Source organism: Protobothrops mucrosquamatus, unplaced genomic scaffold, assembly GCF_001527695.2.
Source record: "Protobothrops mucrosquamatus isolate PMUCROS unplaced genomic scaffold, P.Mucros_1.0 scaffold60, whole genome shotgun sequence".
Lineage (NCBI taxonomy): Eukaryota > Metazoa > Chordata > Lepidosauria > Squamata > Viperidae > Protobothrops > Protobothrops mucrosquamatus.
The window spans coordinates 139,931-165,161 of NW_015386439.1; the positions used below are offsets into that span (position 1 = coordinate 139,931).

A 25,231-nucleotide genomic window follows, 5' to 3' on the forward strand; every position below is an offset into this window, starting at 1 on the left:
TGTTGCTTCTTCTCCTGCCTTCAGGCGCTTTGGAGAATAGCTTGACTCCCTCTTCTTTGGGGCAGCCCCTGAGATATTGGAACACTGCTATCATGTCTCCCCTTGTCCTTCTCTTCATTAAACTAGACATACCCAATTCCAGAGACTGCACCTTTTCCTGCAGAGCATCACGCAGAGATAAGAGGCTACATGACATTAGTGTAGTGACCAGAGGTTGGGAATAGGGGAGGAAAATGTTTTTGCTGTTCTGAGCAGGGACTCCTTGTCTTTGGGAGCCTTTATGACCCAGCTCAGGAACAGCCTATACTTGGGAATCTGCTTCAACTGCTACATCTTCTCTGCCTCCAACAGAAGTAAATCTTTCTAACCTCTTCACTTCTTTCTGAGAGTTGCATGACTGTCCCATCGTTGGCTGCAATGCTTTCTTTTCAGTAATTCTGATGATTCTAAATGTACAATTTGGACAAATAAATGGCATTCAAATGCATCCTAGTGTTTATTTATCCACAATGCTTACAGAATAATATTTAATGTTCAATACAAATGCTATTTGGCTTTGAGATGTCTTTAGGTCACCAAAAACACAGTCATACTATTTATGTTCTTATGCTTCTGCTTTGAAGGTTTTCAGATGTCATTCTGGCAACAATTCTGGCTACTAAATCGGACATGTGTGGCAAAAAGTTTGAGCTGAAGATTGATAACATTCGTTTTGTTGGGCACCCAACTCTGCTGCAGCATGCCTTTGGCCAGGTATGTCACAGGTCCAGAACACCTTTGCAGCAGCTGAAACTTAGAGGCTCTTTCCAATTATTACTGAATTTCTACTCTTGCCCCTTTCCCAGCTTGGAACTACCTGCAGAATCAAAGAGCTGTGCCAAAGGCAGGCCAACGGCTAGGATCTCAAACCCAAACACTGCTTCCCATATTCCTTGCTGAAGCTGATGACTGGAAAGGGTCCATTTCAGCTCTTTTTGTGGCCAATCTTCCCTGTGAAAATTTTTACCCTCCATTGTAAAATGAGATTCAATATTGGGAGTATTTGGGTTTTGGGTTCTCTGTTTTTGAACCCATATCGCTTTAAGATCCCATTAAACCATCATTTCCTTGACATGCTGTACAGATGATTGTATAATAAATCAATCGTTTAGCAAGGCACAGTGCATGAATTTATCCTTAGTTTCCACATGGAAGCAATTCTCTAGTGAAAAATCAAACACTTGTAAGTATGTGCTGTATAAGAATTACTTGATCGGCCCAGGTTTTCACAGGCACCAGCTACTTAATTTCTGAATCCCCCCTGGGAGTGGCAGTTGTGTGTCTAAATATGGTTGGTGTTCACGCTTAACTAGATCAGTAGAAGATTTAGCAGATGCAATTGCAAATATTTTAATAGGCTGTTCTTTGTGGTTTATTCTGTTTGGTTAGTTCATTGTTTAACGTACTGTGCGAATCCAAGGAATTGGGTTAACCCATTAACCAGGCCTTTTGCTGAGACCTTCCTCAAGGAAAGAGGTTTGGCATGTATTCTGCGCAGCATCCTTCAGCCATTGGATGATTTCAGCTCCTGCCCTCACAGAACTTCTTTTTCTGAGACTGCCTCTCTTTGGTCTCCTTAACCTGGACACACTTCAGTTTATGCCTGTTCTCCTCCAGGCCAGGTGACCTCACTGTGGCCAAGAGACGGGACTCCTTCCCTGGATCTCAACAAACCAAGAACAAATCTGCCTTTCGGGCATTGCCTCACCCACCCAGCCTTCCTGGACCTGCTTGCTTTTACACTTCCTAAATGCCTTTTTTTGCTGTGCAGGTATCAAAGACAGATCCTTCTCCCAAGAGGGAAATGCCCACCATGATTCTCTTCAATGTGGTTTTTGCTTTAAGGGTAAGACTGCCTGAAAAGAAATACTACCGAACGGTGCTGGTGAGACAACCAGCTGTAGAGCCCTTGCTTGGGTCAGCTCTTCCTGGTCATCTCTTTGGCCTTTATTGGCAAAGACATCACTCTCCCCCGCCTTGGCTAGCTTGGACTTCTCTCGGGACCTACGGCTTTGTGGCTCTGAGTAGCACTCTAGCTCCAGGGTGGGGCCCATCTGCCAGTGGCAGCTGGACAGGCAAAGGCCCAGGGTGTTATCAACAGGGAGACGGTTGCAGTGAAGCTTGAAGTTTAACCCCATGCTGTGACTCAGCAGAAATGTGGCCCATTTTGTAGTGCCGAGTCATAGTTTGTGACTTTGGGTGGCACATGTTATCAGCTGCTCTGCATTCCATTCCCTTAACAGGCCTTGGACAGCTGGTTGTCCACTTGGGCTACTAACTCTCTGAGGCCCTGTTTGTTCAGCTGGCTGTGGCTGATAATAGCTGGGCTCCTGCCTTCTCCCTGCTTCAGAGTGGTTAGGCAGCCTCTCTGGGCTCTGCAGTGTGGTCAGTTATGTGGGTTGGTGCTTCGTCAGGTTCTCCTGAAATCCTGTTCTAGCCAAAAGCTCCACAAGACTCAGGCCGAGAGTTGGAGGAGGGTTTGCTCCAGGGCAGTGAGCCTGTCCTCACATTAAGACGTCTCTAAATGGGAAGGAACTGTTTGGGCTCAAGGGCAGGCCGGGAGGGGGGGAGATGCTGGCGTGTGTCTCTGTGTGTGTGTCATTGAGATGTTTTGCCCAAATAAGAGTAGCTGAAGGGATGCTATCACTGGTTCACACATTTTGCAGTAGCAGCTCTTGTTATCCTGGAGCTTTCAGTGTGAGGCAGCCTTCCGCTGCTGGCTGGCCGGAGGGAGAGAATGGGTCAGGTTGTCCCCGGGTGGGTGCCTTCTTCCTCCAGGTCATCTGGCCTGCCAGGCCACCCTCGATGGACGGTTTTTGCTTCTGCTTTCAGGCCACTGCGGACCCCTCTGTGATCAGCTGCCTGCATAACCTCTCCCGGCGCATCGCCATTGTGCTTCAGCATGAAGAGAGACGCTGCCAGTATCTCACCAGGGAGGCCAAACTCATCCTAGCCATTCAAGATGAAGTTTCAGCCATGTCAGAAAGTGAGCCACAGGCAGTTTACGATCTTGTCCACTTGGGATGCCGCTTTCCAGGACATGGCTCCTGCAGGGGATGTTTGCCAGCCTGGACTCCTGAGTTGAAAGCCAGTGTCCAAGGCAGGCTGTTTTAGCCCCCCTCACTTGATCCCCTGAAAGGCCCAGGCTAGACCGGTTGACCTTTGCTGTGCAGCCAACAGTTGGAACTGCTAGCCAGGATGACACAAAGTAGCACGTTTCAGTCTTTGTGAGATGGGCAGTTATACAAATTTGATTAATTAGATTAATAATAAAGTCCAGCATCAGGTATGTCCCAAGAATGAATTGTTGGGAAGAGGGTAGGCGCTCTGCGGTTGGGTTCTCTGGAGCTTCAGCTGCTCCAAAACTATTTTTTCGCTCCACAGCAAGGGATGGCCCTCAGTCGCCTTTCCCTCACATCCTTCCCAAGTGCAAGCTGGCCAGAGACCTTAAAGAGGCTTACGACAGGTAATAATATCTTTACCACCCCCACCCCCTACCTCCCCATCAGCAGCTCTTGGAAGATGGCTGTCTCTGGAGGTCATGCCGGCGGCTTCCTTCCAGAGCCACAGGCCTTGTCATGGTGTTCAGGAGTGCCCTTCAGTAGGGGAGGACAGCCTCATCCCAACATTGGGGAGCCCAGGGGGGAAACTCACTGCAAGACGGTTACAGATTCTGTAGCTCCCCCCCGCCCCGCCCCGCCCCCCAAGCACAAGGTAATTGGAATGAGACCTTCAGGGTGTTGGGTGTTTAGCTGACTTCCCCTTATCTTTTATTCTCCATTGGGGCAAGGCTTATGTGAAACACAACCTCTCAGTTTAGAATTGGGAGATTAAACTAGATAGAGATCAATTCATCTTCTCATAATATCAAGAATTATCTAAATTTAACTGGCTGCTTTTCTTTTGAAAACCATCGCTCTCTGGTTCTCTGGCTCCTCTGCTTGTCAGTGCACTGCTTGCTTGAGGCGAGGGAAACCTGCACAAAGCTGGGCTCTCTCTTCCCTTTGAGGCTTTGTAAGCTCTCTGGAGGCAGGCAGCGCACTCTCCTCCCCCCCCCCAAGATAAGCATTGTGAGCTTTATTCCCCTCCCTGGGCTGGTTTGCGGCTAGTCCTGCTCCTGCCTGTTGCTTTCCCTCTCTTCTGATGCCCAACAGCAGAGCACAGGAGGCAAAGACAAGGCCTTCCTGGGGAGGTCAGCCAGATGCCACTCTGAGACAGCTACTCAGCTCCACCTGGTGGGCAGCAGCCTTCCTCTGGGCTGAGGCAAAGGGCTGCTTGTTAGTATGACTTGATTTGCACAGCTTCTTGGTGACCAGCAGGTGGCAGTGTCTATATAAAAGGGAATACTGTATTATTGAGTCAAATCTCAATTGTTGAAGGTAAAGGGTGGAGGGGACCTTGGAGAACATTTTGCTCAGGTTCCCTGGGGGCTGAGTAAGTGTCATGCAAAAAGGCTGCTCCCTGAACCTCCTGGTGCTTCTCTCTTTCCTTTCAGTCTGTGCACAACAGGGTTGGTCCAAATACAGATCAATAACTGGCTGGAAGTGAGTTTCTGTCTGCCTCATAAAATCCATGATGTGGCATCCAGTTTCATCCCCCCAGAAGCCATTGAAAGAAGCTTGAAGGCTATTCGGTGAGACAGGGTTTTATTGCTAATACATTTATTATTTTATTTTGCTCTATTTTCTGAGTGCAACTTGGCTTAGAATCTTTTCTTACCTCAGTCAGTCCTCTCGGGACGTAGATGAGGCTAAGTCTGCCTGGGAGCTGAAAATCTGTATCTGAAATTTGGTGATTGTGGGTGAGAATGTTCGGAGCTTTGAGAGATGAATAGCTGGAAGCAAGACCTGAGAATTCATGGCCTCCTTGTCTGTCTCATTTCCATACTTTATTTGCCCCATTTTCCTTCATGATCTCATGGCTTGCAAGCTCCAAGGGAAATCTTGAGGAAGCATTTTGTTCTTCGACCACCAGCTACTTAATTATGCAGGTATCATCTCCATACTCTTACTTATGGCAGTGCTCAAAATGTTTTCACTTCATACATCTAACATAGTCTGAACCGCAGTCTACCAACATTTAGCTTCTCAGCTATTTGTTCACCAAACTCACACCCAGGATTTCTGCCAAACAGGATAGATTGTCTGATGTTCAGCTTGTGCGGCGTAAGGGAGGGTCTCATTCTAATTCACCTAGAAGCCATTTGTCCGAAATGGTATAGGGTTTCCTGCCTGAGCAGGAGGTTGGACTAGATGACCTCCGAGGTCCCTTCCAACTTTATCATCATCATCATCATCATTATTATTATTATTAATGTATTCATTTACTTGTATATTTATTTATTTATATAACGTATAGGCCATGCATCTTACCCCTGAAGGTATTGTGATTTTTTCATAAATCCTATGAAAATCACTTTTCTCACATTACACATTCAGTCTTTGAGGAATCGGTCACTACTTCTGTTTCACCGAGGTTCTTGTACCTATCCTAAGTCCTATCTTGTGAAGTGGAGACATTGCATAAATTAATCCAGTAGTTTTTTCTTGGCCATTGTAGGTTGTCCTAACCCCTACACACCCCCTCATTTTGCCATCTCTTTGCAGGCCTTACCATGCCTTATTGCTGCTTAAAGATGAGAAGTCTCTCCTCAGCGAACTGCCCCTCGACTGCTCCCCTGCTCTGGTTCGAGTGATCAAAACCACCTCTGCGGTGAAGAACCTTCAGCAGCTGGCTCAGGATGCTGACCTGGCCTTGCTCCAGGTGAACTCAGAGGGGACTCCAAAGCTTTTTGCTAGATCTGCTATATAACAGACCACAGGTGGACCCCCTCTTCCAAAACACAGGAGCCAAGTTAACTCCCAAAGAGGCAGTGAGAACTCCCAGGGAAAGAAAAACGTTGTGGGGGAGGGAAGATCTTTTCCACTACAACAACTGAGGCATTAAAGCCCAGCTTTATATTAGGCGTAGCGCATCCTTCTGCCTACTTGTACCTTGCTTCTTTCTAAGAGGACCAGAAGAGCCAGCCGGCTGGATTAGACCCTGTGGGATCTGAGTGGGCTGCCTTCCCTTCCTTATTGGCCCACAGGCTGAACGTGAGGGCAGCGAGTCTCTCCTCCCCCTGCTTCCAGGCAGCTGGGATTTCGGGGCCCTCTTAATAATGAAAGCTGCAGGGGAATGGGAGCTTTCTCCTGTCAGGCTCTGGGTTTTCTTAATGTGAGCTGCATAGGCAGGAGAGAGTGTACCTGTTCTTTCTCCTTGGAGAGGGAGCTCGCTGCCACATTGGTCCTGCCCAGCCTGTCCTACCTGGAGGTGCTGCTGAATTGCCCCAACAGACACTTTCTCTTTTTGGCAGGTGTTTCAGCTGGCTGCACATCTGGTCTATTGGGGCAAGGCCCTCATGGTCTATCCCCTGTGTGAGAACAACGTCTACATGATGTCCCCCAACGCCAGTGTCTGCCTGTGAGTTGTTCATCTTGTTCTTTCTGCTGCAGGGATGGATGTGTGCATCAGCACCTGTCTCCAAGGCTTAACAGGTGCTGATGCGGCTGACTCGGGGCACCCAAGGCCTGGCAGGAGCCAGGGAGGAGGACAGCCCGCTCACTTCCTGCCCTTCCCTTCTGCAGTTATTCCCCTCTGGCAGAGGAGTTCTCCTCTCAGTTTCCAGGCCATGACCTGCCCGCAGTTCTGTCCAAGTTCTCCTGGCCAGTTTCTTTGTCTGAGCTCAAGGACCCTCTTGCTCCAGCGATTCAGGAGGCAAGTCCCAGCTCTTCATCCTCCCTCCCAAACTTCTTAACCCTCAGTATGATCAAGATGCTGTAATGGCCAAGATCTTTGGCCTCTCTGATGACCTCTCCTTCTCTCCCAGACACATCTCATTCGGATGGTGGCCTGGATGCTCCAGCACCGGCTTCTCATTCAGCTGCACAGCTACGCTTGCCTAATGGTTCCCCCAAAGGAAGAAGAGGAGGAGGAGGAGGAGGAGGAGGAGGAAGAGGGTTTTCGCACCAGAATAGAAGAGCTGTCCTTTCCTTCCCGAGTTGGGGGCCGAAGCCTCAGCACTCCTAGCGCACTCAGTTTTGGTTCTCCCAGTAAGTGGCAGCCCCCTTTTCCCCAGGGCTCAGCCCAGCCAGGGAAACGGTGATTGACTCCTGGGTCTCAAGTCCTATACAGAGAGGAAGAGGATGATAGATAGATAGTCTGATACTAAGCTGATGAACATGTTTGTAACTCCTCCCTCCTATTTTCCCCACAACCCTGTAGAGTTTGGGCTGAGAGAGGGGGAGTGGCCCAAAGACACCCAACCCTATTTCATGCCTAATGGAGGTCTAGTTTCATAATAGCCAAGTCAGGTTCATGTCATAATAATCTTTTTTTTTCTGCTTATTTCTAAAAGGCTGTGTGTGTGTGTGTGTGTGTGTGTATAGCAATGTCTGGAATAGCTTTTTCAGGCTTTGATATTGTAGGCTGACTCTGCCCAGTCAATAGTTCAATCCTGGCTCAAGGTTGACTCAGCCTTCCATCCTTCCAAGGTCGGTAAAATGAGGACCCAGATTATTAGGGCAAGATACTGACTCTGTAAACCGCCTAGGGAGGGGTTCTAAAGCACTGTGAAGCGGTATATAAATCTGAGTCCTGGTGCTTTACCAACAGTTTTTTGAAAGCTGTCTTGCTCTTCAGTCCCTCTGCTGCATCCGTCTTCATAGCAAGAAAGGAAAAGGTGGCAACCGTCATGGTGGGGATCTCATCTCCTCTCTTCCCACATAGGGCCTTCCTTTTTGCAAAGGGTCCACTTTTCAGGGCAGGGGCTCACACGCTTGTTTGTTCACAGCTAGCAGTGATGACATGACCCTGACAAGTCCCAGCATGGACAACTCCAGTGCGGAGCTGTTGCCTGGGGGAGAGTCTCCCGTGAACAAGCGCATGACGGAGAACCTCCTGACCAGCCTCTCAGAGCACGAGCGGGAAGCCATTCTCAGTGTTCCCGCAGCTCACAATCCAGATGATCTGCGCATGTTTGCCAGGTAGCCGGGAAGCAAAAGTGGGCTGTTGCAAAGTGGGGCCATCGGCCTGAACTCTGCACGGCGTTCATGAAGCCCTGGGAAGCCTGGTGTTTGGATAGCAGGGCCAAGCTTGTCTCTTCTGTGTGGGGACTTGGGGAGCAGGCATTTCAGGCTTTGGGCCACAATCATGAGTGGGTAGCCATGTGCTGTGGCTGCAGCGCAGAAACACGCCTCTCCCCCCCCGTCACCCGCTTTGCAGGCTGTTGCACTATTTCCGTGGACGTCATCACTTGGAGGAGATCATGTACAACGAGAACATGCGCCGCTCCCATCTGCTCATGCTCTTTGACAAGTTCCGTAGCGTGCTGGTGGTGACCAGCCACGAGGATCCCGTCATCTCTGTCTTTCAGTCCCTCCATAAGTAAGAGGAGGAGGCTTACTTGGAGCCAGAAAGAAGCCACATCGAGGCCAGATGCTCCCAGATCCAAGGAAGCAGATCCTGCTTGACATTACAGGAGTGTTCTTCCAGGTGTCACAGTGTGGCGTTTTGCGCTCTGTCCCCTTGGGGGCTACAGCCTTCTTTGGAGGGAAGGAGGGCTTGCAGAAATAGGTCTTAGCAGAACAGCTGCGTGAGCTTCAATTCCAAATTGTGGAGGCGGGAAAGAAGCTGGCTTTTAAAAGCAGGAAGAATAGGGGGAACTCAGGATGAGCCCCTTTGGTGAAATAGTGCCCAATGACTTCCCTTCTGCCACAGGTTGAATGCTCACATTAAACTGGGTGGATAGTGAAAGTTCATAGCCCACCCACCCTGCCCCCTACTACTGCTCTGAAACATCCTGCTGTTGGTATGTCTGCTTAAGTCATACTGTTCTGGCACTCCCAACTTAACCAATTATCGTGGGGTTGTCTTGGGGCGAGGAGGGGTCACATTAGGATCAAGTGGAAGCAGCTGTTCTAGCAATGTGGGCCTGGGGCCGTGCGCTTCCTTTCCTGCTGATTACATTGTGCATTTGCTCCATTGACCCCTCATTGGAATAGAGCAAAACATGTTTACATAAATAAACCTGAAACGGCATTTCTAGTCCTTCTTTGTTGGCATCAGTATTCATGCCTGCTTAATATTGCAGGTTAAACACATTTCTCTGGGATGGCATCACGTGGCAGTTTCCCCTCAGCGTTTTTGTCAATGACGCTCACACACTTGTTGCCCTGGAGATAGAAGCGCAAAGGCTTCTGGGCCCACTCCCCACTGATGCCAATGCGGGGGGCGCAGATGGGGACTTGGTCTCCGGGGGCTTCCAGGCCAGGCTCCAGCCACACGGAAGAGTTGCAGCCCAGGTCCTGCTGGTCAAAGCTTCGATCGATGGCCAGGGCCTGGCAGAGTTTGGAGGGCCCGTTGCACAGCTGCCAGTCCTTGAGAGGGCGCGGGGGAGTTTTCTGCTGCCGGACCAGGCGCAGCTCTCTCATGGCCTCCAGCCCCTGCAGGGGCTCCAGGGAACGCAGGAGGACTGCAGCGCCTTCCCCTGTGCAGAAGGTGCAGAAGGCGCCCTGAACCTTAGCAAGGGGGGCTCTGGAGGAAAGGGTTGGCCAGACGAAGGCAACGCAGACTAAAGGGGGGGGGCTGACTCAAAGGGCAGAACTTTTTCTCCCCCTGAAACGAGAGGCCTCCGGGGAAGCTGGGCATTCACCCTGGCCCAAAGGTGGGAAGGGGATGCTGGAGGCAGCGGGGGGGGGGGTTCGGGGCCTCCCGCCGGAACCTGCTGCTACCTGCTTACCTTGGCTGGAGACGTTCATGCAAAAGTAGATCCCGTAGATCTGGTACACGTACAGTGTGCCAGGTCCCATGAACATGGCTGCGTTCCTAGAAGTCCGGCGACCCCCCCTGGAGTGCGAAGCGGTGTCCTCCCCTCCCAAATAGGCTTCCGTTTCAACAATCCGTCCCCGCAGCTCCCGTCCGTCGGGCAGTTTCCGAACCAGAATCTGAAAGAAGGCCGTGCGAGACTCCCGGACGTCAGCGGGCTCCGCGGCCCGCCCCCGACTGCCAGGGCCGAAGAGCTGCGGGGGGCCCGCACGACGCCCTTCGATCAGGCGGGGGAGCGACTGGGGCTGGGCGGGAAGGGTGGGAGGGTTAGGGGCGCCCTTGCAGCTGCCCCGACCTCCCTCCACCCCCGCGCCGACGGGCTCACCTGCCCGAGCAGGGCTTTGGCCAGGCGGACGCAGGGCTGGTCGAAATAGGCGGCGCCCAGGCGGGCCGGCGGGCCGCTGCCGGGTTCCCGCGCCCCCTCGGCAGGAAGGGGCCTCGGAGTGTTGGGCATGGCTGCCGACTGGGAGGCGTCGCGAGGCGTCCGGCCTGCGCAAGTGGGAAGCCGAGCGAGGCGGCGAGGTGGAGCTCCTCCTCCCTCCTTAGCCGAGCGAGCGGCTCTCGGCTCGGGTTTCGCCTGGCAGCAGTTCCGGCTCCGGGTTCTTGCGGACGCCGGACGGGGGCTTTACGCCTTGCCAGGGAGACCCTTGCGGCAACTGAAGTTCGACCCGGGGCCCGGCTGAGCGCTGTGCGAGGCCGGTTGAACCCGGGAAACGCCAGGAGGACTCACCCGGGCGTGTGGGAGCCAGGGACGCCCCGTTCCGCCACTTCCGATGCGTCCGGAAACATTTTGGAAAGAACGGACGGGAGGAACTTTCGTGGAGTTTCTTGGCCTCTTGGTCACGAAGGCCCTTTGGATCCGGTGCCTGCGAGGCTGCGTTCACCCGACAAGAGCCTTCTCTAAAGGGCTGACAACCGGAGAGGCTCTTGGCCCACTTCCATCAGGAGCAGCCATTCTGGTAGTTGGCTAGAAACACCCTGTCTTCTGAACTAACACATACAAAACCAAGGCCGGGTTTCCACAACCCACCTGAGCCTCATCTGCCCGGTGAATGCAGCTGCAGCTGCCATGCCCTGGTTAAGTGGGCTGTGTGAGCTCAGAGAATGATGGACACTGCAGTGAGGAAGACTCTGGTTCAGTCTGGAGAGCTGGTGGATCCTTTTCTCCGTCTTTGGCAAGCAGCTTTCTTCCAGCAGCTGGATGAGGTGGTTCTCTGGGCATATGTGTGTTGTCTGTCCTCAGAACAGAATCTTCCTACTTCCCACCCAGAGCCACAGCATGGTCTACCAAATAACCCCCCAGCCAAGGCAAAATTGATCCAGCAGCTGCCAGCGCAAGCCCACCCCAAGAATTAATCAACTGGGGAGCAAGCACCCCTTCCGTCTCCCTGCCAGTGCAGTAGCCGCTCTGGATTTGAGCTTAGGACAGCCTTGCTAGGAGCAGGCATGCCATCCAGGCAGCCTGTTCATTTACAAAGGGCAGCTGTGAAAATTGAGTGGCTGGAGGGCACAATCAGGTACAAAACCTGGTTTTTTTTTCTTCCAGGACTGCTGTAAAGAAAGAAGGGAGCCCAACCACCCAGTCTCAGAAATAGCTGAAGCAAACTTGGAAAAGCAGCAGCGCCTGACAGCCTGCCTGCTTTCAAAGCAGTGAAGAGTAGCAGCTGTTGCCGAGGCTGACAGTTAAATTGGAAGACATGGAAGAAGGAGGCTAAATATAACTCCCATTAGATCCTACCCATATTTGAACATCTGGGAGTGGGGAACTCTTCCTACCCAGGTCAAGCTACTCCAAGGCCCAAGAACTGTGTTCTGTCCCTGTGCTTTCTTGTCATCCTTGGGCAAACAGCCTCAGCTTGATGCCTTCCGGTTTCTTCATCCAGAAAGTAGCACAGTGGTTGCGATTTGTGCATCAAATGAATTGAATTGCAGCATTTAAGACAACGGGACACTTGCAAGAATATTTCCCTTTGCAGACCCAAGTACTGCGCCTGCTCAGTATTAAGGGTATTTGCTCTTAGCCAGCAGCGGCTGCAGAGGAAGCTGTGGCCCAACAGCCTGGGCTTGCTGCACAGAGAGGGGCCCATATCTGTAGCAGCGTGGGTCAGACATGCTCCATGAGGCTCAACCTCTGCCATTGGTGCAAGAAACTGTTTGGTGTTGATAGTCATGTCTAAAAATGACCCGCCGGCTTCTGCCAGGGAGCCCGTCGGGTTCCATATCTCCTGCTGCAGGAAATAGTACAGGATGTCAACCCATGGCTCATGGCTAGCCTTGCTGGCAGCCAAGGAATTCCCAGCAGGCACTGGTCCCATCAGCCCCACTGTTCTCAAAGTGGGGAGGGGGGAGAAGGGGATGTACCCGGGATAGTTTGGCTGGCCACCTGCTGCTTCCTTTGTCTCTAGAAGCATTCTGGAACTATTGGGAGATATTCAGGTATTTACAGTTTACAGCCAAACTGAAGCTGGAGCTGCTTGAATGAATTTATCAAATGAATTTATCAAATATCAACCAATAATTGGAAGTAGTGGCAAACCTTAAGAATGCAAAAGACAGGATGGACTGTCACAAAGCTTTAAAATGAAAACATATCAGACATGACCTGACTGCAATTGCCACCTGTAGCTGGTGCAAGTGGGAGGCTGAGGCAGAAGAAACGGAACAGCAGAGGATCCAGCCAGAGGAAAGCAAGGGGTCGCTTGGCTTTTCAATTCCAGATTTTGCAGGATGCCAAACTGCAGGAAACTCTTTTTCTTAGGAGTGCCCTAGGTCGACCTTTGATGCCTTTGTGAGGCATTGTTACTCATTTCTCAGTAAATTATTCAGGCTTTCCTGAGAAAGGTATGGGGCAGTGTAGGAAATGGTGTTGTTATCAACTACATCAAGCTAATTTTTTTTCCCTTACCTGGTGGTTCATAGTTTCTTTGGCCCTCTTGGAACATTGCATTTTGCTGCTTCCCCCAAAGGGAAGGGGTGTGTGTGTGTGCGTGCAGGTGTGAGCCCTTTTCCCCCAGCTCTCCTCTCTTGCTTTGGACCTCACTGCCATCTTACAAAAACAGACCCAGCTTTCTGCCCCTCTTGAGTTCACTTGACAAGCTGGCAGCTTCTGAGGCCTTGAGGACTCAGCTAGCCCTGGGCCGGAGCAGAGCGGTCCTGCCTTCTTGGTGGCCATGAAGTGCCACCAAAGCCAAGCATTTAGCCTCTGCAGAGGGAGGAGCAGGGGTGGAAAGGCTGATGCTGCCCTTCCCCGCCTGGATGGACACCCCATGGGGAGGGGCACACCCACCCACACTCTTAAGGGGCAGCATGGCTACAATGGGCACGTTGTTGGGCTGCTCAGCCTTCTCTGCGGTGCCAGCACTGGTTACAAAGGGGGATTCACGGCTTTCTGTCAGCAGCCCCCAGCCAAAGCCCCCCAGGAGCCCCGCAGCGCCTGGCTGCCAGCTGCCTCTTGTCAAGAGCTCTTCCAGGGCAGGACGGGGCCGCCGCCTGAGTGGGAAGAGGGCCGGGCGGCTTTTCCGCTTCCTTCTCCGGCCCAAAGGATCAGCAGGCGCGACCCCCCCCCTCCAGCAGCCGTCCAGGCGAGAGAAGCCCCGAAAAGCATTTCGCGGCCTCCTGAGCAGAGTCGCCGAGCGGGCGGTCCGGCTTAGGCCCAGGGTAGCAGGTAGCGACCCGCGGCCGCGTCCGAGGCAGGGAGGGCGAGGAGAAGGTCGCTCCGCCGGCAGCTCCGGCCCATCTCGCCGCCCGGCCGGCCAAACTCCAGCTCGGCGCTTTTCCACCCGCAGTGGCGCCGGTCGGAGGCGAGGCTGGCGGGCGGAGGGAGCCGCTTCTCCGCCCGGCGCATTCCTGAGGCCTGAGTCACGCCCGGCCCGGCCTGGCCCGGCCCGCCTTCTGCGCCGGGCCGCCCTTTGGTCTGCAGGCCGGCTGCGCCGAGGCCGGCCCTCCTCGCTGAATGGCCGTCCGGCCAGCGCTCCCTGGACGGCCCCGGCTGGAGCGGTGGGCAGCCCCGGCTCCGCGGTGAGTTCGGGCGGGGCAGGAGGGCAGCGCCGGGCCCCGCGGCCGCCTTGCCCCGTTTGCGGCGGGTGGCGCGGCCTGGGCAGCGGGCTTCCCGCCCCGGACGGCCTCCAAGGACGCGGCGGCTGCTGGCGTGCGCTCCGGCGGTGGCAGGAAGCCCGGCCGCCTGCTGGGGAGCCCGTCGGCTGGCTGGTTCTTGTCCTGGCCGCGTCTAGCGGGGAGTATCTGCGGCCCGTTTCCCCCTCCGAGCCGCGCGGAGGACGGGCGGCACTTGGGGGCTCGGCTCGGCTCGACCGTACAGGCGGGCAGAAGGAGAGAGCGCGCCGCCGCCGCCCTTCGCCTGGTTGGTTCTCGCCGCTCGAGCTCCGTAGGCCGATTGGGAGCCGTTCCGGCTAGGCTGGAAAGTGCAGCGGCGCTCCAGCTGCGGCCTCCTCCCGGCCCGATTCTGAACCCTCATTTATCGGTCTTGCTGTGGGGGCTTTCCCAGCAGCTGCAGAGCGACAGCCTCCCTCGGCGGCGGCTGTTAGGGGACTGTGGAGGCTCAACGCTTCCAACCCGAAGGCCGAGAGCTAATGCTTGTGGCTGAGGGTTTTTCCCCCTAATTTTCATCCGTCCCTGCCTGGGTCCTGAGTTTCCTACTTAGTTTCCAGGTGACAGAGGGGATCTGCCTTGATGGGGCTTAAAACCATGCTTCTCCCCCAAGGCAAAGGCAGGAAAATAGCACAGAGCTCTCTGTACTGGTCATGGGAACCCCACACCCAGGCAGGGAAGGAAGAAAATTCTGCTCCAGGAACACCCTGACCTGCCCCATCCAGAGCCCCCACAGCCAACTATACATTGAATTCTTTCAGAGAAGTCTGTAGGAAGCCAATCACGCCCGGCTGGGTGAGATGAACAAATTGGACCTTTTCCTCTTAGCGCTACTGCCCACAGCAGCACAGCCGGTTGCTGGAGAAGCTAAACCGCCCCCCCCCCATCTCTTGAATTTCCTATTGTGGCATCCAGTTGGGGCTGGGACCACGAAAGGGAGGTTTTGCTCTGATGTGGCTGGGCTGATCCTTTTCCTTGAAAGCTTTCCCCCCTTTCTTTCCTAAGTATAGCCTGTGGAGTTCCCAAGGCTAAGCCTACAAGGGAGAATGGCATTGCTATGACAGGCAAGCTGCGGGGTGGAGGGGAGAGTTCTGAAAGCTCGCACTGGAGGGTGGGGAGAGAAGAAGTGGAGGCAGACTCTGTCTGCTGGCGGATTCCCCTCCAGAGACTGACTGGGCATTGTGACAGCCTAGGGGCCAGAGGGCAATAGCAAGGGTGGAAGGATGCTGAGGCTGCAACTAGCCACAGGCCCTAGGAGAGAACCAGGCGGAGGCGTAGTTTCCCAATTGCAGGAGGATTTTCTACTTTAGTTGGTATGAAGGCATGAGGCTAGACAGCAAGTCCCCTGAAGAGAGGGGGGGGGGAAACCTGCAGAAAGAGAAAGGATGGGGCATTGCATAGGTGGTCAGGCCTGCCAGAGCACTGAGGAATGGAGGGGAGCAACAGAAAGGCAGATTCTGCCTCAACATGAGGAGAGGAGGGGGTGTCTGATTGGGGAGGGCTGTACTTGGCTTGCTTCGGAGTCCTGACTCCAGCAGGCACAGGGCAGGGGTCTGGGCATCCTGCAGGGTCTTCTGGCACCATGGAGGAGGATTCAATCAATAGGCCTCTCTAGTGAGATGGCTGGGCCAACAACTGGAATTCTGCCCTTCCTGTTTTTGTCCTCCAGCAGAGGAGCGCAGACGGTGGGAGGGGAGGCGGTGGGAGGAGGAAGCCCTAGAGCTTCTGGACCAGAACTATGTAATAAGAATATGGAGCCGACTGGGGCCATTGTGCCCCTCATACTGCGAGTCCCTTCTTCCTGCAAGGAATCACCTAGCGTCTGTCAGTGCCCCTCACCTTCTGCCCCCTTTGACTTTTTAACAGAAAAGATTTATTTTTAATTGAAATGAAATCAGGCTTAAATTGGAGCTTTGTAACTGATCCTTCCCCCATGGCATTTTTTCTGATAGGGGAAAGTGCCCAGAAACCCTTTTGCAAGAGTGCCACAGGAGCCCCCCTCTCCAGAAAGTCTGTGCTTGTGTGATGGGTGGGTGCACCCATGGCTAGAGACAGCTGGTGTCACCCTCTTGTGCATTCCCATGCAGCACTTTAGAAATGTGTATTTCTAAATAAAACACAGAGAACAGCCTGTTCTTGCAAGGGGAAAGCTGCAGGTCCAGGGTGTGTGTGTGTGAATGGGCCTTCTATGTGGGAGGGGTCTGCATGGATGACAAGGTCTCCATCGTTTTGTTTTTGTAGACAGAAACACCAAGGAGGAGGAGGAGGGGAGCACTTTTTGGCACTTCTCCCGCAGAGCTGAAACAAATGCACTGCTGTGGCTCAGATGCAGCCAGGCTGCTGGCTCCTGCAGGCTCTCCTGAAAAAATATGAAGCTGTGGGAAGAATCTAAAGCCTCAACTGGATTTTCTGGTTCTGGCCAAAGTGGGAACTTCCCAGTTCTGAGGACTGTCTCATCCCAGGGCTGCTGCTCCTGCCTGAAAGGAAGAGGGCGGCACCCCCCCAGCCTGGAGCCCCACTGAGGGCAGGCAGCTGCATCAATCCCCAGCCCATCAGAGGGACTTGAGTGCAAATTCAGACCCATCTCATTGCTGTCTTTGCTTCCTACCATGTTCCCTCTTGGCTTGGTGCATATTTGCAGAGGCTAGTTCTAGGCCAATGGTTCCCACCCACTCCCAGCAGAGAAGGGCAGCCAGGAAGAAGAAGCTTTCTCAACTTTTCCATCATCAGGGTGGGGGGAAATATAGGACAGGCAGGGAGGCTAGGGAGCAATAAGAGCGGGAGGAGGCCCCCTCCCATCAGTGGGTGTGTGGAACATGGGAGAGGTAACCTAAGAAGATCTGCAGCAAATCAAAATGGAGTCTGGCTTTGTGGTTTCCATTTGTGGCTTTTTTTCTGCCTTTGGTCATGCCCTGCCTGGTTGGAAATGTTGCTGTGGGTCAAGCACTTTTGTCTGAAATGGTGTGGGGTTTCCTGTCTGAGCAGGGTTGGACTAGAAGACCTCCAAGGTCCTATCCAGCTCTATTGTTGTTGTTATTATCATCATCTGGAAAGGAGGGGAGCTGAGGAAGGCGGGGGGGATCGCCTCAGATGCAGCGGGCATAGCTTGGAATAGAGGTCAGCCTGATGTTTGGAAGCCTGGAGGTGAGAACGCCCAGCTGTCTCTGACCCAGGGCTCTGGGCATGGAGGGGTGTGGAGTAGACCAGTGGAAGGTAGCTGGCTGGTTGTATGTGCCAGAAAAATCTCCTGACCCAGCCTTGCCCTGCTTGCTGGGCAGGATTCCTCTGGGAAGGGAGGCGGTCTCTTCCTCTGACCAGCCCGGCTTCCTTTCATTCCCTAGAACAGACAGGCTGCTTGGGTTGCTTCCTCCTTTTGGTGGGAAACTCCTGGCCCGGAAGAGGATGGAAATGGCCAAAGGCAGCTGTGATGATGGGTGGCTGTGGGCAGCATGTCCCCTTTGCTCCTGGACTTCTCTGTCCAGACAGGCTTCTTCAGCCTTGCCTCTGTAAGTCCCAAAATGTCTTTGTGGGAGACGGGGCGAGGAGAGGCTGCCTAGCAAGTGGTCCGAGAAGAGGCAGCAGAGCCCACAGCTGGAAAGCGGGCAGGGCGAGAGGCTCAGGAGGGACCCTGCCTGGTTTCTCAGGCTGCGAGGGAGATGGCGGGAGAATTGTACTTTCAGACTTGCAAAATTCTGTTAGTGTAGCTTTGCAAATAAAGTAGAATCAGCTTAATTGGTTGTGCTTTCTGCCTGTTCTGGTTAATGAAGCTGATTCCTCAACCCAGAGGACTTGGGAGGCCCTCTGGCCACCAGGTGTTTGCCAGGGGCTTGGAAGGGCTGTTTCTCATGGTCAGGTGTGTGCAGGTGTGGGATCATTTTGCTAGCTATGCAAACCCAGCTTAGCTTCAAGCCAAGTGGAGCCTCAGCTGCTGAATGTAGGCTTGTTCCCAGTGGCCCCTGGGTCTCAAGAGGCCAAGTGGCCCCATGCCCAGGTGGCTGGAGGGTGGCAGGATGGGTCCCAGGCCAGGCCTTCCAGTCGAGGGGGAAGAGAGTCTGTGCTTGTGGCCACAAGCAAACTTGCCTTGGCCTTTGCTTTGCTTGCCCATAAACTCTGCCCCCTCTAGGCTGGGCTTCTGAAGAGGGAAGATGGCTGAGGGCCTCCCGGACAGCTCCAGCAGCTTGCAGAGGAAGAAGCCTCCTTGGCTGAAACTGGACATTCCAGTGGCCCCGCTCTTGGCTGCAGCAGAGGAACCAGCCTCACTCCAGGTACTTGGCTGGCCAGTCAGGAGTGAGCGCTGCTCTGCCTTCCACCATGCCTGGCTCTCCAGCTGCTCCTACCTCCCCAAAGGCTGGGCGGATCTTCTGCAAGATTGGGGAATTCCTTAGAGGGGCTGTATGGAAGTCGGCTGGGGGGGGGGGCACCTCAGCGGTCGCCCTCTGCATTTGGCTGCCAGTGCTCTGATGCCCAGGCACCGTTCCTTTGCAGCCCTTGAGGCGCCAGGCCTTCTTCCGAAGTGTCAGCATGCCTGCGGAGAACAGCCTCTTTCCTGCTGCCTACAGCGAGGCACGGCGGCCTGTCCTGCAGCGACAGACGTCCATCACCCAGACCATCCGGAGGTAAGCCCCAGAGCCCGTGCCTTGGCACAGTTCTAGACATCTGGACTGGGTCCCTGCCAAGGCACGTCTGGCAGCTGGATTGCCATATGTGTTCCCTGCCCCACTGGGTGGCAGCTGTTCTCTACCACTGCATTTCCTGGCAATAAACGAACCCTCGAGAGGGAAAGGGCCCCCGCGGCTTTTTTCCTCAACTGAAAAGTTCAGCTGAAGGGGGGGCAGGAGCCGGAGGGTCGTGCCCAAGAAGGGCTACACGGTCTTCCTGCTCTTGTGAAAAGAATGTGGCATCTTCACTCTCTGGTACCTCTGTCCAAGCCCAGGAAAGCAAAAGTGGGCAGAAGGCAAGGAAGCGGGCATCCAGAGAGAGGGTGCCCGAGCATCAAGGGAGCGTGCAATCCAGAAGATGAAAGGCTGGAAAGGAGCACCTCATCTACCAGGCAGCTCCGAGGCCCCAGCCCTCCAGTTGCCCCTGTGTCTGTGGGTGACCTGAGCTGGGAGACATGGCTTCCTGCTCCTCCTCGTGTGCCAGGGATTGTCTGCACCCCACGTCTTGTCACCAGCTGGAAGAGCCAGTTGTTTTAGCCCAGCCAAGAGGCACTGGAGCCCCTTCCTTCCCCCCCCCCTTAGGTCTCTCTCCTTTGCAGCAGACAGGTACACTTTGAGAAGACTCAGACCCTGCCCATTCGGGGGCACCAGGTGGGCAGGAAGCCCCTGAGAAAGCGCCACTCACTGCCCAGAACACTGTTCAGGTACCAGTGGCTGCATGCGTGTGAGCTGCATGTGGGTCCTGGCAACAGAGCTGCTCCAGTTGCCAGCAAGCAGCCTGTGACCTCCCCCTCCCCCATTCTGACCTGCAGCCCTGGGAAGATTCCCCACAGGCACCTTGCCCAGGAAGCAGGGAAGGTGCAGGAAAATACAGTTCCTGCCCCCCACCCCAATTGCCTCCTAGTCCAGTTGTGCTGCTGAACAGTAGCTCCACCCGCCGCGTTGCCTCCCCAGTGTAGCTGTTGCAGTGTTTGCCGTATCCAGTGAGGGTGACGGGTTCTGCTTCAGGGCTATCCTGAAAGGCTGGCCCGGACCTCCTCTACCCAAGAGCCCCCTCCTGTGCTGCGATCCTGTTCCTGGCCCATGAGTGGCTGCATCCAACACAGGGCCGAGAAAACTGCTGGCCAATCTCTTGGGACACTGTTGTCCTGCAGGCACTACTGAAAACTCTAGAAACTCTGTAGCCCACTCCCACTGGCCACCACTCCCTACTCTCCCCCCCTCCGTTTTGATCACTCACTCTGGGCTCAGAGCATTTGGAGGATGAAGTGGCTGGAAGGGGAGGCTTTGTGGCTTCAGCGAAGCTTCTTGGCCCTCTACTCTCTCATCAGGAGCACAGCAGACTGGTTTGGGGTCAGCAAGGGGAGCGATGCCCCTCAGAAGTGGCAACGGAAGAGCTTGCGCCACTGCAGCCTGCGCTACGGAAAGCTGAAGCCACAGGCCCTCCGCGAAATGGACCTTCCGAGCCAGGACAACATATCTCTGGCCAGCACGGAGACCCCCCCGCCACTCTATCTGCCCCCTTGCCCGCCTGGCATGCAGAGAGTAGGTAGCTGGGGTCACATGGCTTTGGTGGGATGGAGTGAGCAACCTCTGGGCTGACTTTCCTGGCATCACAATCATGGAGGAGGAAGGAAGGGTGGTGGCAGGTCCAAAGGAAATGCAGACGCTGTGGGAAGCAGTTCTGGGATAAGACACCTGTTCCCCGCTCTTCTTCACCTGGTGCCCCCCCAAAGCTCCTCCTGGGAACCTGTAATACCTGCTGAAGCCCAGCTGGTGGAGGGGCTGCCGTGGCTGATGCCCTCAGGGCCGTTTCCGTCTCTCTGCTGTCAGATAATCGACCCCCTGGCCCGTGGACGGGCCTTCCGAGTGGCCGAGGATTGCGATGGCTGCAGCGTGCCCCCCACCCCAGCCACGCCTGGAGCAGCCTCACTGTGCTCCTTCACCAGCTCACGCTCTGGCTTCGGTCGCTGGCCTCGGCGGCGGAAGAGGGAGTCAGTGGCTAAGATGAGCTTCAGAGCAGCAGCAGCGCTAGTGAAGGTGAGGGGTTGGGAGAGGGATGGAGTGTGGTGCTGATGGAGAATGGTCAGCGTGTCCTACTTGAATTGTGGCGGGCTGGCTGCTTAGCGATGGCATGTGTCCCGTCTCTTGCACACCTCTCTGTGCCAGGGCCGTTCTGTGAGAGATGGCACCCTGCGCAGGACGCGACAGCGCAGCTTCACTCCGGCCAGCTTCCTGGAGGAAGACTTCACCGTGGAGTTCCCAGATGAGCTGGACACCTCCTTCTTTGCCAGGGTAGGAGTTGAGCCACGGGGGAGGGGGGGAGGTGGAACTGCTGGTGGCCCCAGCAGCCCCTCACCGCTGGATCTTCCCTCCCTTGCCCAGGAAGGGCTCCTGCCAGAAGAGCCGTCCATATATCCTGATGAGGTTTTTGAGACCCCCTCTGAAGCAGCCCTCAGGGTCCCTGAGGCGAAGATGCTGCAGGTTCAGCCAGCCCTCACAGGGGGGGCTCTGGACCGGAACGAGCTAGAGAGAAGCCACCTGCTCTTGTGAGTCTTGTAGGGGACGCACAAAGAGGCCAACAAAGACAAGCCAGAGTCCTCTGGGGGAAGGAGAGGGGGTGGCTGCTAGACTCCCACCCTGCAATTGCCCCGGGGCGAGATTCCTCTGATGGCCAGAAGTTGCAGACCTTTGGAAGGGTGACCTGCAGTCGGGAAAGAGGCTCCCAGAGGAGAAGGGGGAGTCTGAAAGAAGGCAAGGTGGGTTTTCCAGGCTCCCAACCCTTCCGGGGCTGACCTGGCTGCATCCGTTCCATTTGTGATTCAGGGTCTGGCATAACCCAGAAACCGTGCTTTCAGATACCAGGTGAAAGGTGATGTACATGCTGTAATTAAGCGCTCTGTATGGGGACGATTGTCCAAGATTCCAGTACTTTCTGAGGAATGAGCTTGTTCTTGCCCCCCCGTCTTCTAGCCCCCTGGAGCGTGGCTGGCGGAAACAGAAAGAGGGGGCTTCAGTGCAACCAAAGGTCCGTCTGCGGCAAGAGGTGGTCAGCTTAGGCCTCCAGCGGCGTGGCCAGCGCATCACCGTTCCTGTCCGCAAACTCTTTTCCAAAGAGAAGCGTCCCTACGGCTTAGGCATGGTGGGCCGGCTGACCAACCGGACGTACCGCAAGCGCATCGATAGCTTTGTGAAGCAGCAGATTGAGGACATGGATGACCACCGGTGGGTGGAGGCCTGGGTGCCTGGGAGGGTGAGCAACCGATTGTGGCCTGACTGCCCCATCATCTTCTGCTCCGCACAGGCCGTTCTTCACCTACTGGGTCACCTTCGTGCATTCACTCATCACCATCCTGGCCGTCTCCATCTACGGGATTGCTCCTGTGGGGTTTTCGCAGCACGAGACAGTGGACTCGGTGAGCAGCAGGACTGAGGTCTCCGTGGCCTCCCTTCTCCTGTGGTGAACCTGCACCTCCTCTACTTTTGAGGAGACCTTCCTTTTCTTCTACTGGAGGGGCCGGAGGTGGGCATTCTGCCCATCTCCTCCTCTCTTCAATGGGCCTTTTTACTGGTAGGTCCTGAGAAATCGGGGGATATATGAGAACGTGAAATACGTCCAGCAAGAGAATTTCTGGATAGGGCCCAGCTCGGTGAGTGTCAGTCCCCATCTGCCTCCTCCCTCCATGGCTCAGTTTTGTCCTGGCCAGAGCCTCGTCTGGGACTCGGTTTTTCTGTGGGCTTCGGCTGAGACTCTGCTGCCCTTTCAGGAAGCTCTCATCCATCTGGGAGCAAAGTTCGCCCCTTGCATGCGACAGGACCAGCAGGTGCACAGTTTCATCCACGCAGCCCGTGAGAAAGAGAAGCACTCCGCCTGCTGTGTGCGCAACGACAAGTCAGGATGTGTGCAGACGGCTGAGGAGGAGTGTTCCGTAAGCCCGGCTCACTATCTCTTCCTCCTCCCATCCTTCCAACTGGCCTGTCCTCTGCTTTTGGGGGGAGAGGGCACCCCTTGGGGACCCTGCTCCCGCCCACTTCTGACCCTCTGCTTTACAGTCCACTTTGGCCGTGTGGGTGAAGTGGCCAAGTCACCCGAGCACTCCTTTGCTGGCAGGGGGCAGGAGGAAGTTTGGCTCTGTGTGTCACCAAGACCCCAGGTAGGTTGGGGAGCAGGACCACATGTGTGGGGCTCCGGCTCTTGCCGGGGCAGAGGGGCTGCTGTTGTGTCCCGCACATAAAGTTGCCCAGGACCCCTCCCTCCACAGGGTGTGTGAGCAGCCAGCATCCATGGACCCTCATGAGTGGCCTGATGACATCACCAAATGGCCTGTAGGTTTCTGGAGGATCAGGGAGCAATGATTGGCTCTGCCCAGCCAATGTCTGGCTCTGCTCCCACATGTCTGCCTGCGTGTGGAGAGGGGGTGGGGGGTCGAGGAGGAGCCTCCGGGGGGACTTCTTTTGAGGACCAGGAGCAAGGCCTGCCCATCTTCTTCCAGATCTGTACCAACAACAGTGCTGGGAACCACACCAACCACTTGCACATGGACTGTGTGATCACCGGGCGGCCCTGCTGTATTGGCATCAAGGGAAGGTAGGGTGGGTGGCCCCCGAAAGGGCTGACGGGGCAGCCAGCCCATTCTGCTGGGACATGGAGGGGGCTGCTCTGCTCCTTCCCTGGACCACGTCCTCCCGCGACTGGAGGCTCAGCTGCGCCAGCTTTTGGCTTACTCTGTTCAGTGCATTTTGCTTGCTGCTGCTGCCTCAGCCGGCATCCTACCCACTTCAGCAAGGCTTAACTTCTGGGCATCTGGTTCTTTCCTCCCAGGTGTGAGATCACCTCACGGGAATACTGCACCTTCATGCATGGTTACTTCCATGAAGAGGCCACACTTTGCTCCCAGGTATCTCCATCTCTCTCTCTTGGCTGGCTCCAGCAGGCGGCCTTCTCTGACCTGGCTGTTACTCTGTCTTGCCAGGTGCACTGCATGGATGACATCTGTGGCCTCCTCCCCTTCCTCAACCCCGAGGTGCCAGATCAGGTCTACCGCCTGTGGCTGTCGCTGTTCCTTCATGCAGGGTAAACCCGGCCCAGGGCCAGAAACTCCTTTCCCTTGGAACCCAAGTCCTTGGCCCACTTGGTCACCACAGTTTTTTCCTGCCTGATAGGATCCTGCACTGCCTTGTGTCTGTATGCTTCCAGATGACCATCTTGCGTGACTTGGAGAAGCTGGCTGGCTGGCACCGCATTTCCCTGATCTACTTATTTAGCGGCATCACAGGGAACCTGGCCAGCGCTGTTTTCCTCCCCTACCGGGCTGAGGTGCGTCTCACTGGCAGCTCGTGAAGGGTGTGGCTACAGGTGCCTCCTTCCCAGGCAAAGTGTGTCCCAGTGTGGGGCTGGGCCACGGGGCAGTTCGCTTGCAGAGCATCCTCCAGGAGAGGCTGGATGAAAGCAGACAGGGCTGGGAACAGAACCCAGTCTTGGCACTCCTGGCCGTTTCTTACCTCCCTCTGGGGTGTGTGTGTGTGTCTTATCTTACAAACTGTTGGAGATGAGATGCTCCCCCCCCCCAGGCAGCCCCTGGGGTTGCTTTTGGCAGCAGCTGGCAGCACAAGCCAGGACCTTGACCAGGTTTGAGTAGGGCCTTCCCTGCACTGCAGCTGTCTAATGGTGACCCCCTATGCAGGTTGGCCCAGCAGGCTCCCAGTTTGGCATCTTGGCCTGCCTCTTTGTGGAGCTTTTCCAGAGTTGGCAGATCCTGGCTCGACCCTGGAGGGCCTTCTTCAAACTACTGGTGATCGTGCTGTTCCTGTTTGCCTTCGGCCTCCTTCCCTGGATAGATAACTTTGCTCACATCTGTGGCTTTATCAGTGGCCTCTTCCTGTCCTTCGCCTTCCTCCCATACATCAGCTTTGGCAAATTGGACCTGTACCGAAAGCGGTGTCAGATCATTATCTTCCAGTTGGTCTTCGTGGGGCTCCTCTCCGGACTGGTGGTGCTGTTTTACTTCTACCCCATTCGCTGCCAGTGGTGTGAGGTCCTCACCTGCCTTCCCTTCACTGACAATTTCTGCGAGAAATATGGCCTGGATGCCCAGCTCCACTGAGCGTGCAGGGGCACCGTCATTGGCTGCCTTGGGCAAAGCTGGCCTGGTGCTACTTGCCAGACTGCCAGCCAACTTAAAATTCCGTTCATCCCTGTGCTGCCTTATCTTGGAGACTGGAACTTTTTCAGCACACAGAAAGTTGGTGCCTTGTTCAATTTTACTGAACCTTTTTTGTTGCCACATTTTTATTATGCTAGTTTCACAGTGACCCTTTTCATGAGATTTGTTGTTACCCTGGTGGTGATTAAAAATGAAGGTAGCGTTTTAGCTACATTTCCATTAAGTTTTGGAGTGTGCCAAAATTGAGGTTACTGACAAATACCTATCAAAGCAAAGAGCAATTCTTAATTCAGTGTTGACCTAATTTCTAACATACAAATACTGCACTTGGATGAATTCTAACATTTAAAATGAACAGCTGCCTGTATTTGATTCAACAGCTTTGTAAAAAAAATGTTTTCT

At 54.7% G+C, this 25,231-nt stretch overlaps 3 protein-coding genes across 3 annotated transcripts in view; 2 read left to right on the forward strand and 1 right to left on the reverse strand.

Annotated features, from left to right (window-relative positions):
* Positions 1-9,112, forward strand: part of NPRL3 (NPR3 like, GATOR1 complex subunit) — a 13,856-nt gene extending 4,744 nt beyond the window's left edge. Inside the window, exons 3-13 of the mRNA XM_015811962.1 lie at positions 624-753; positions 1,811-1,885; positions 2,872-3,025; positions 3,424-3,505; positions 4,535-4,672; positions 5,646-5,802; positions 6,395-6,501; positions 6,666-6,795; positions 6,908-7,130; positions 7,871-8,063; positions 8,302-9,112. Of these exons, the coding sequence (XP_015667448.1) occupies positions 624-753; positions 1,811-1,885; positions 2,872-3,025; positions 3,424-3,505; positions 4,535-4,672; positions 5,646-5,802; positions 6,395-6,501; positions 6,666-6,795; positions 6,908-7,130; positions 7,871-8,063; positions 8,302-8,467 (1,555 nt within the window). The 3' untranslated portion in view covers positions 8,468-9,112. The remainder of the gene's footprint in view (positions 1-623; positions 754-1,810; positions 1,886-2,871; positions 3,026-3,423; positions 3,506-4,534; positions 4,673-5,645; positions 5,803-6,394; positions 6,502-6,665; positions 6,796-6,907; positions 7,131-7,870; positions 8,064-8,301) is intronic.
* Positions 9,113-9,120: 8 nt separating this feature from the next.
* MPG (N-methylpurine DNA glycosylase) lies at positions 9,121-13,747 on the reverse strand. The gene is made up of 6 exons (XM_015811950.1): positions 13,576-13,747; positions 10,934-11,117; positions 10,634-10,803; positions 10,229-10,392; positions 9,818-10,022; positions 9,121-9,565 (listed from the first exon to the last, which is right to left on the reverse strand). Exons 1-6 carry the CDS (start codon positions 13,745-13,747, stop codon positions 9,171-9,173), a joined length of 1,290 nt encoding a protein of 429 aa, XP_015667436.1. The 3' UTR covers positions 9,121-9,170.
* Positions 13,748-18,152: 4,405 nt separating this feature from the next.
* Positions 18,153-25,049, forward strand: RHBDF1 (rhomboid 5 homolog 1). The gene is made up of 17 exons (XM_015811989.1): positions 18,153-18,272; positions 18,493-18,623; positions 19,997-20,210; positions 20,499-20,705; positions 20,835-20,960; positions 21,051-21,214; positions 21,639-21,890; positions 21,970-22,081; positions 22,241-22,315; positions 22,433-22,594; positions 22,719-22,819; positions 22,928-22,991; positions 23,159-23,253; positions 23,488-23,563; positions 23,639-23,739; positions 23,829-23,982; positions 24,350-25,049. Exons 1-17 carry the CDS (start codon positions 18,153-18,155, stop codon positions 24,767-24,769), a joined length of 2,574 nt encoding a protein of 857 aa, XP_015667475.1. The 3' UTR covers positions 24,770-25,049.
* The last annotated feature ends 182 nt before the right edge of the window (positions 25,050-25,231 follow it).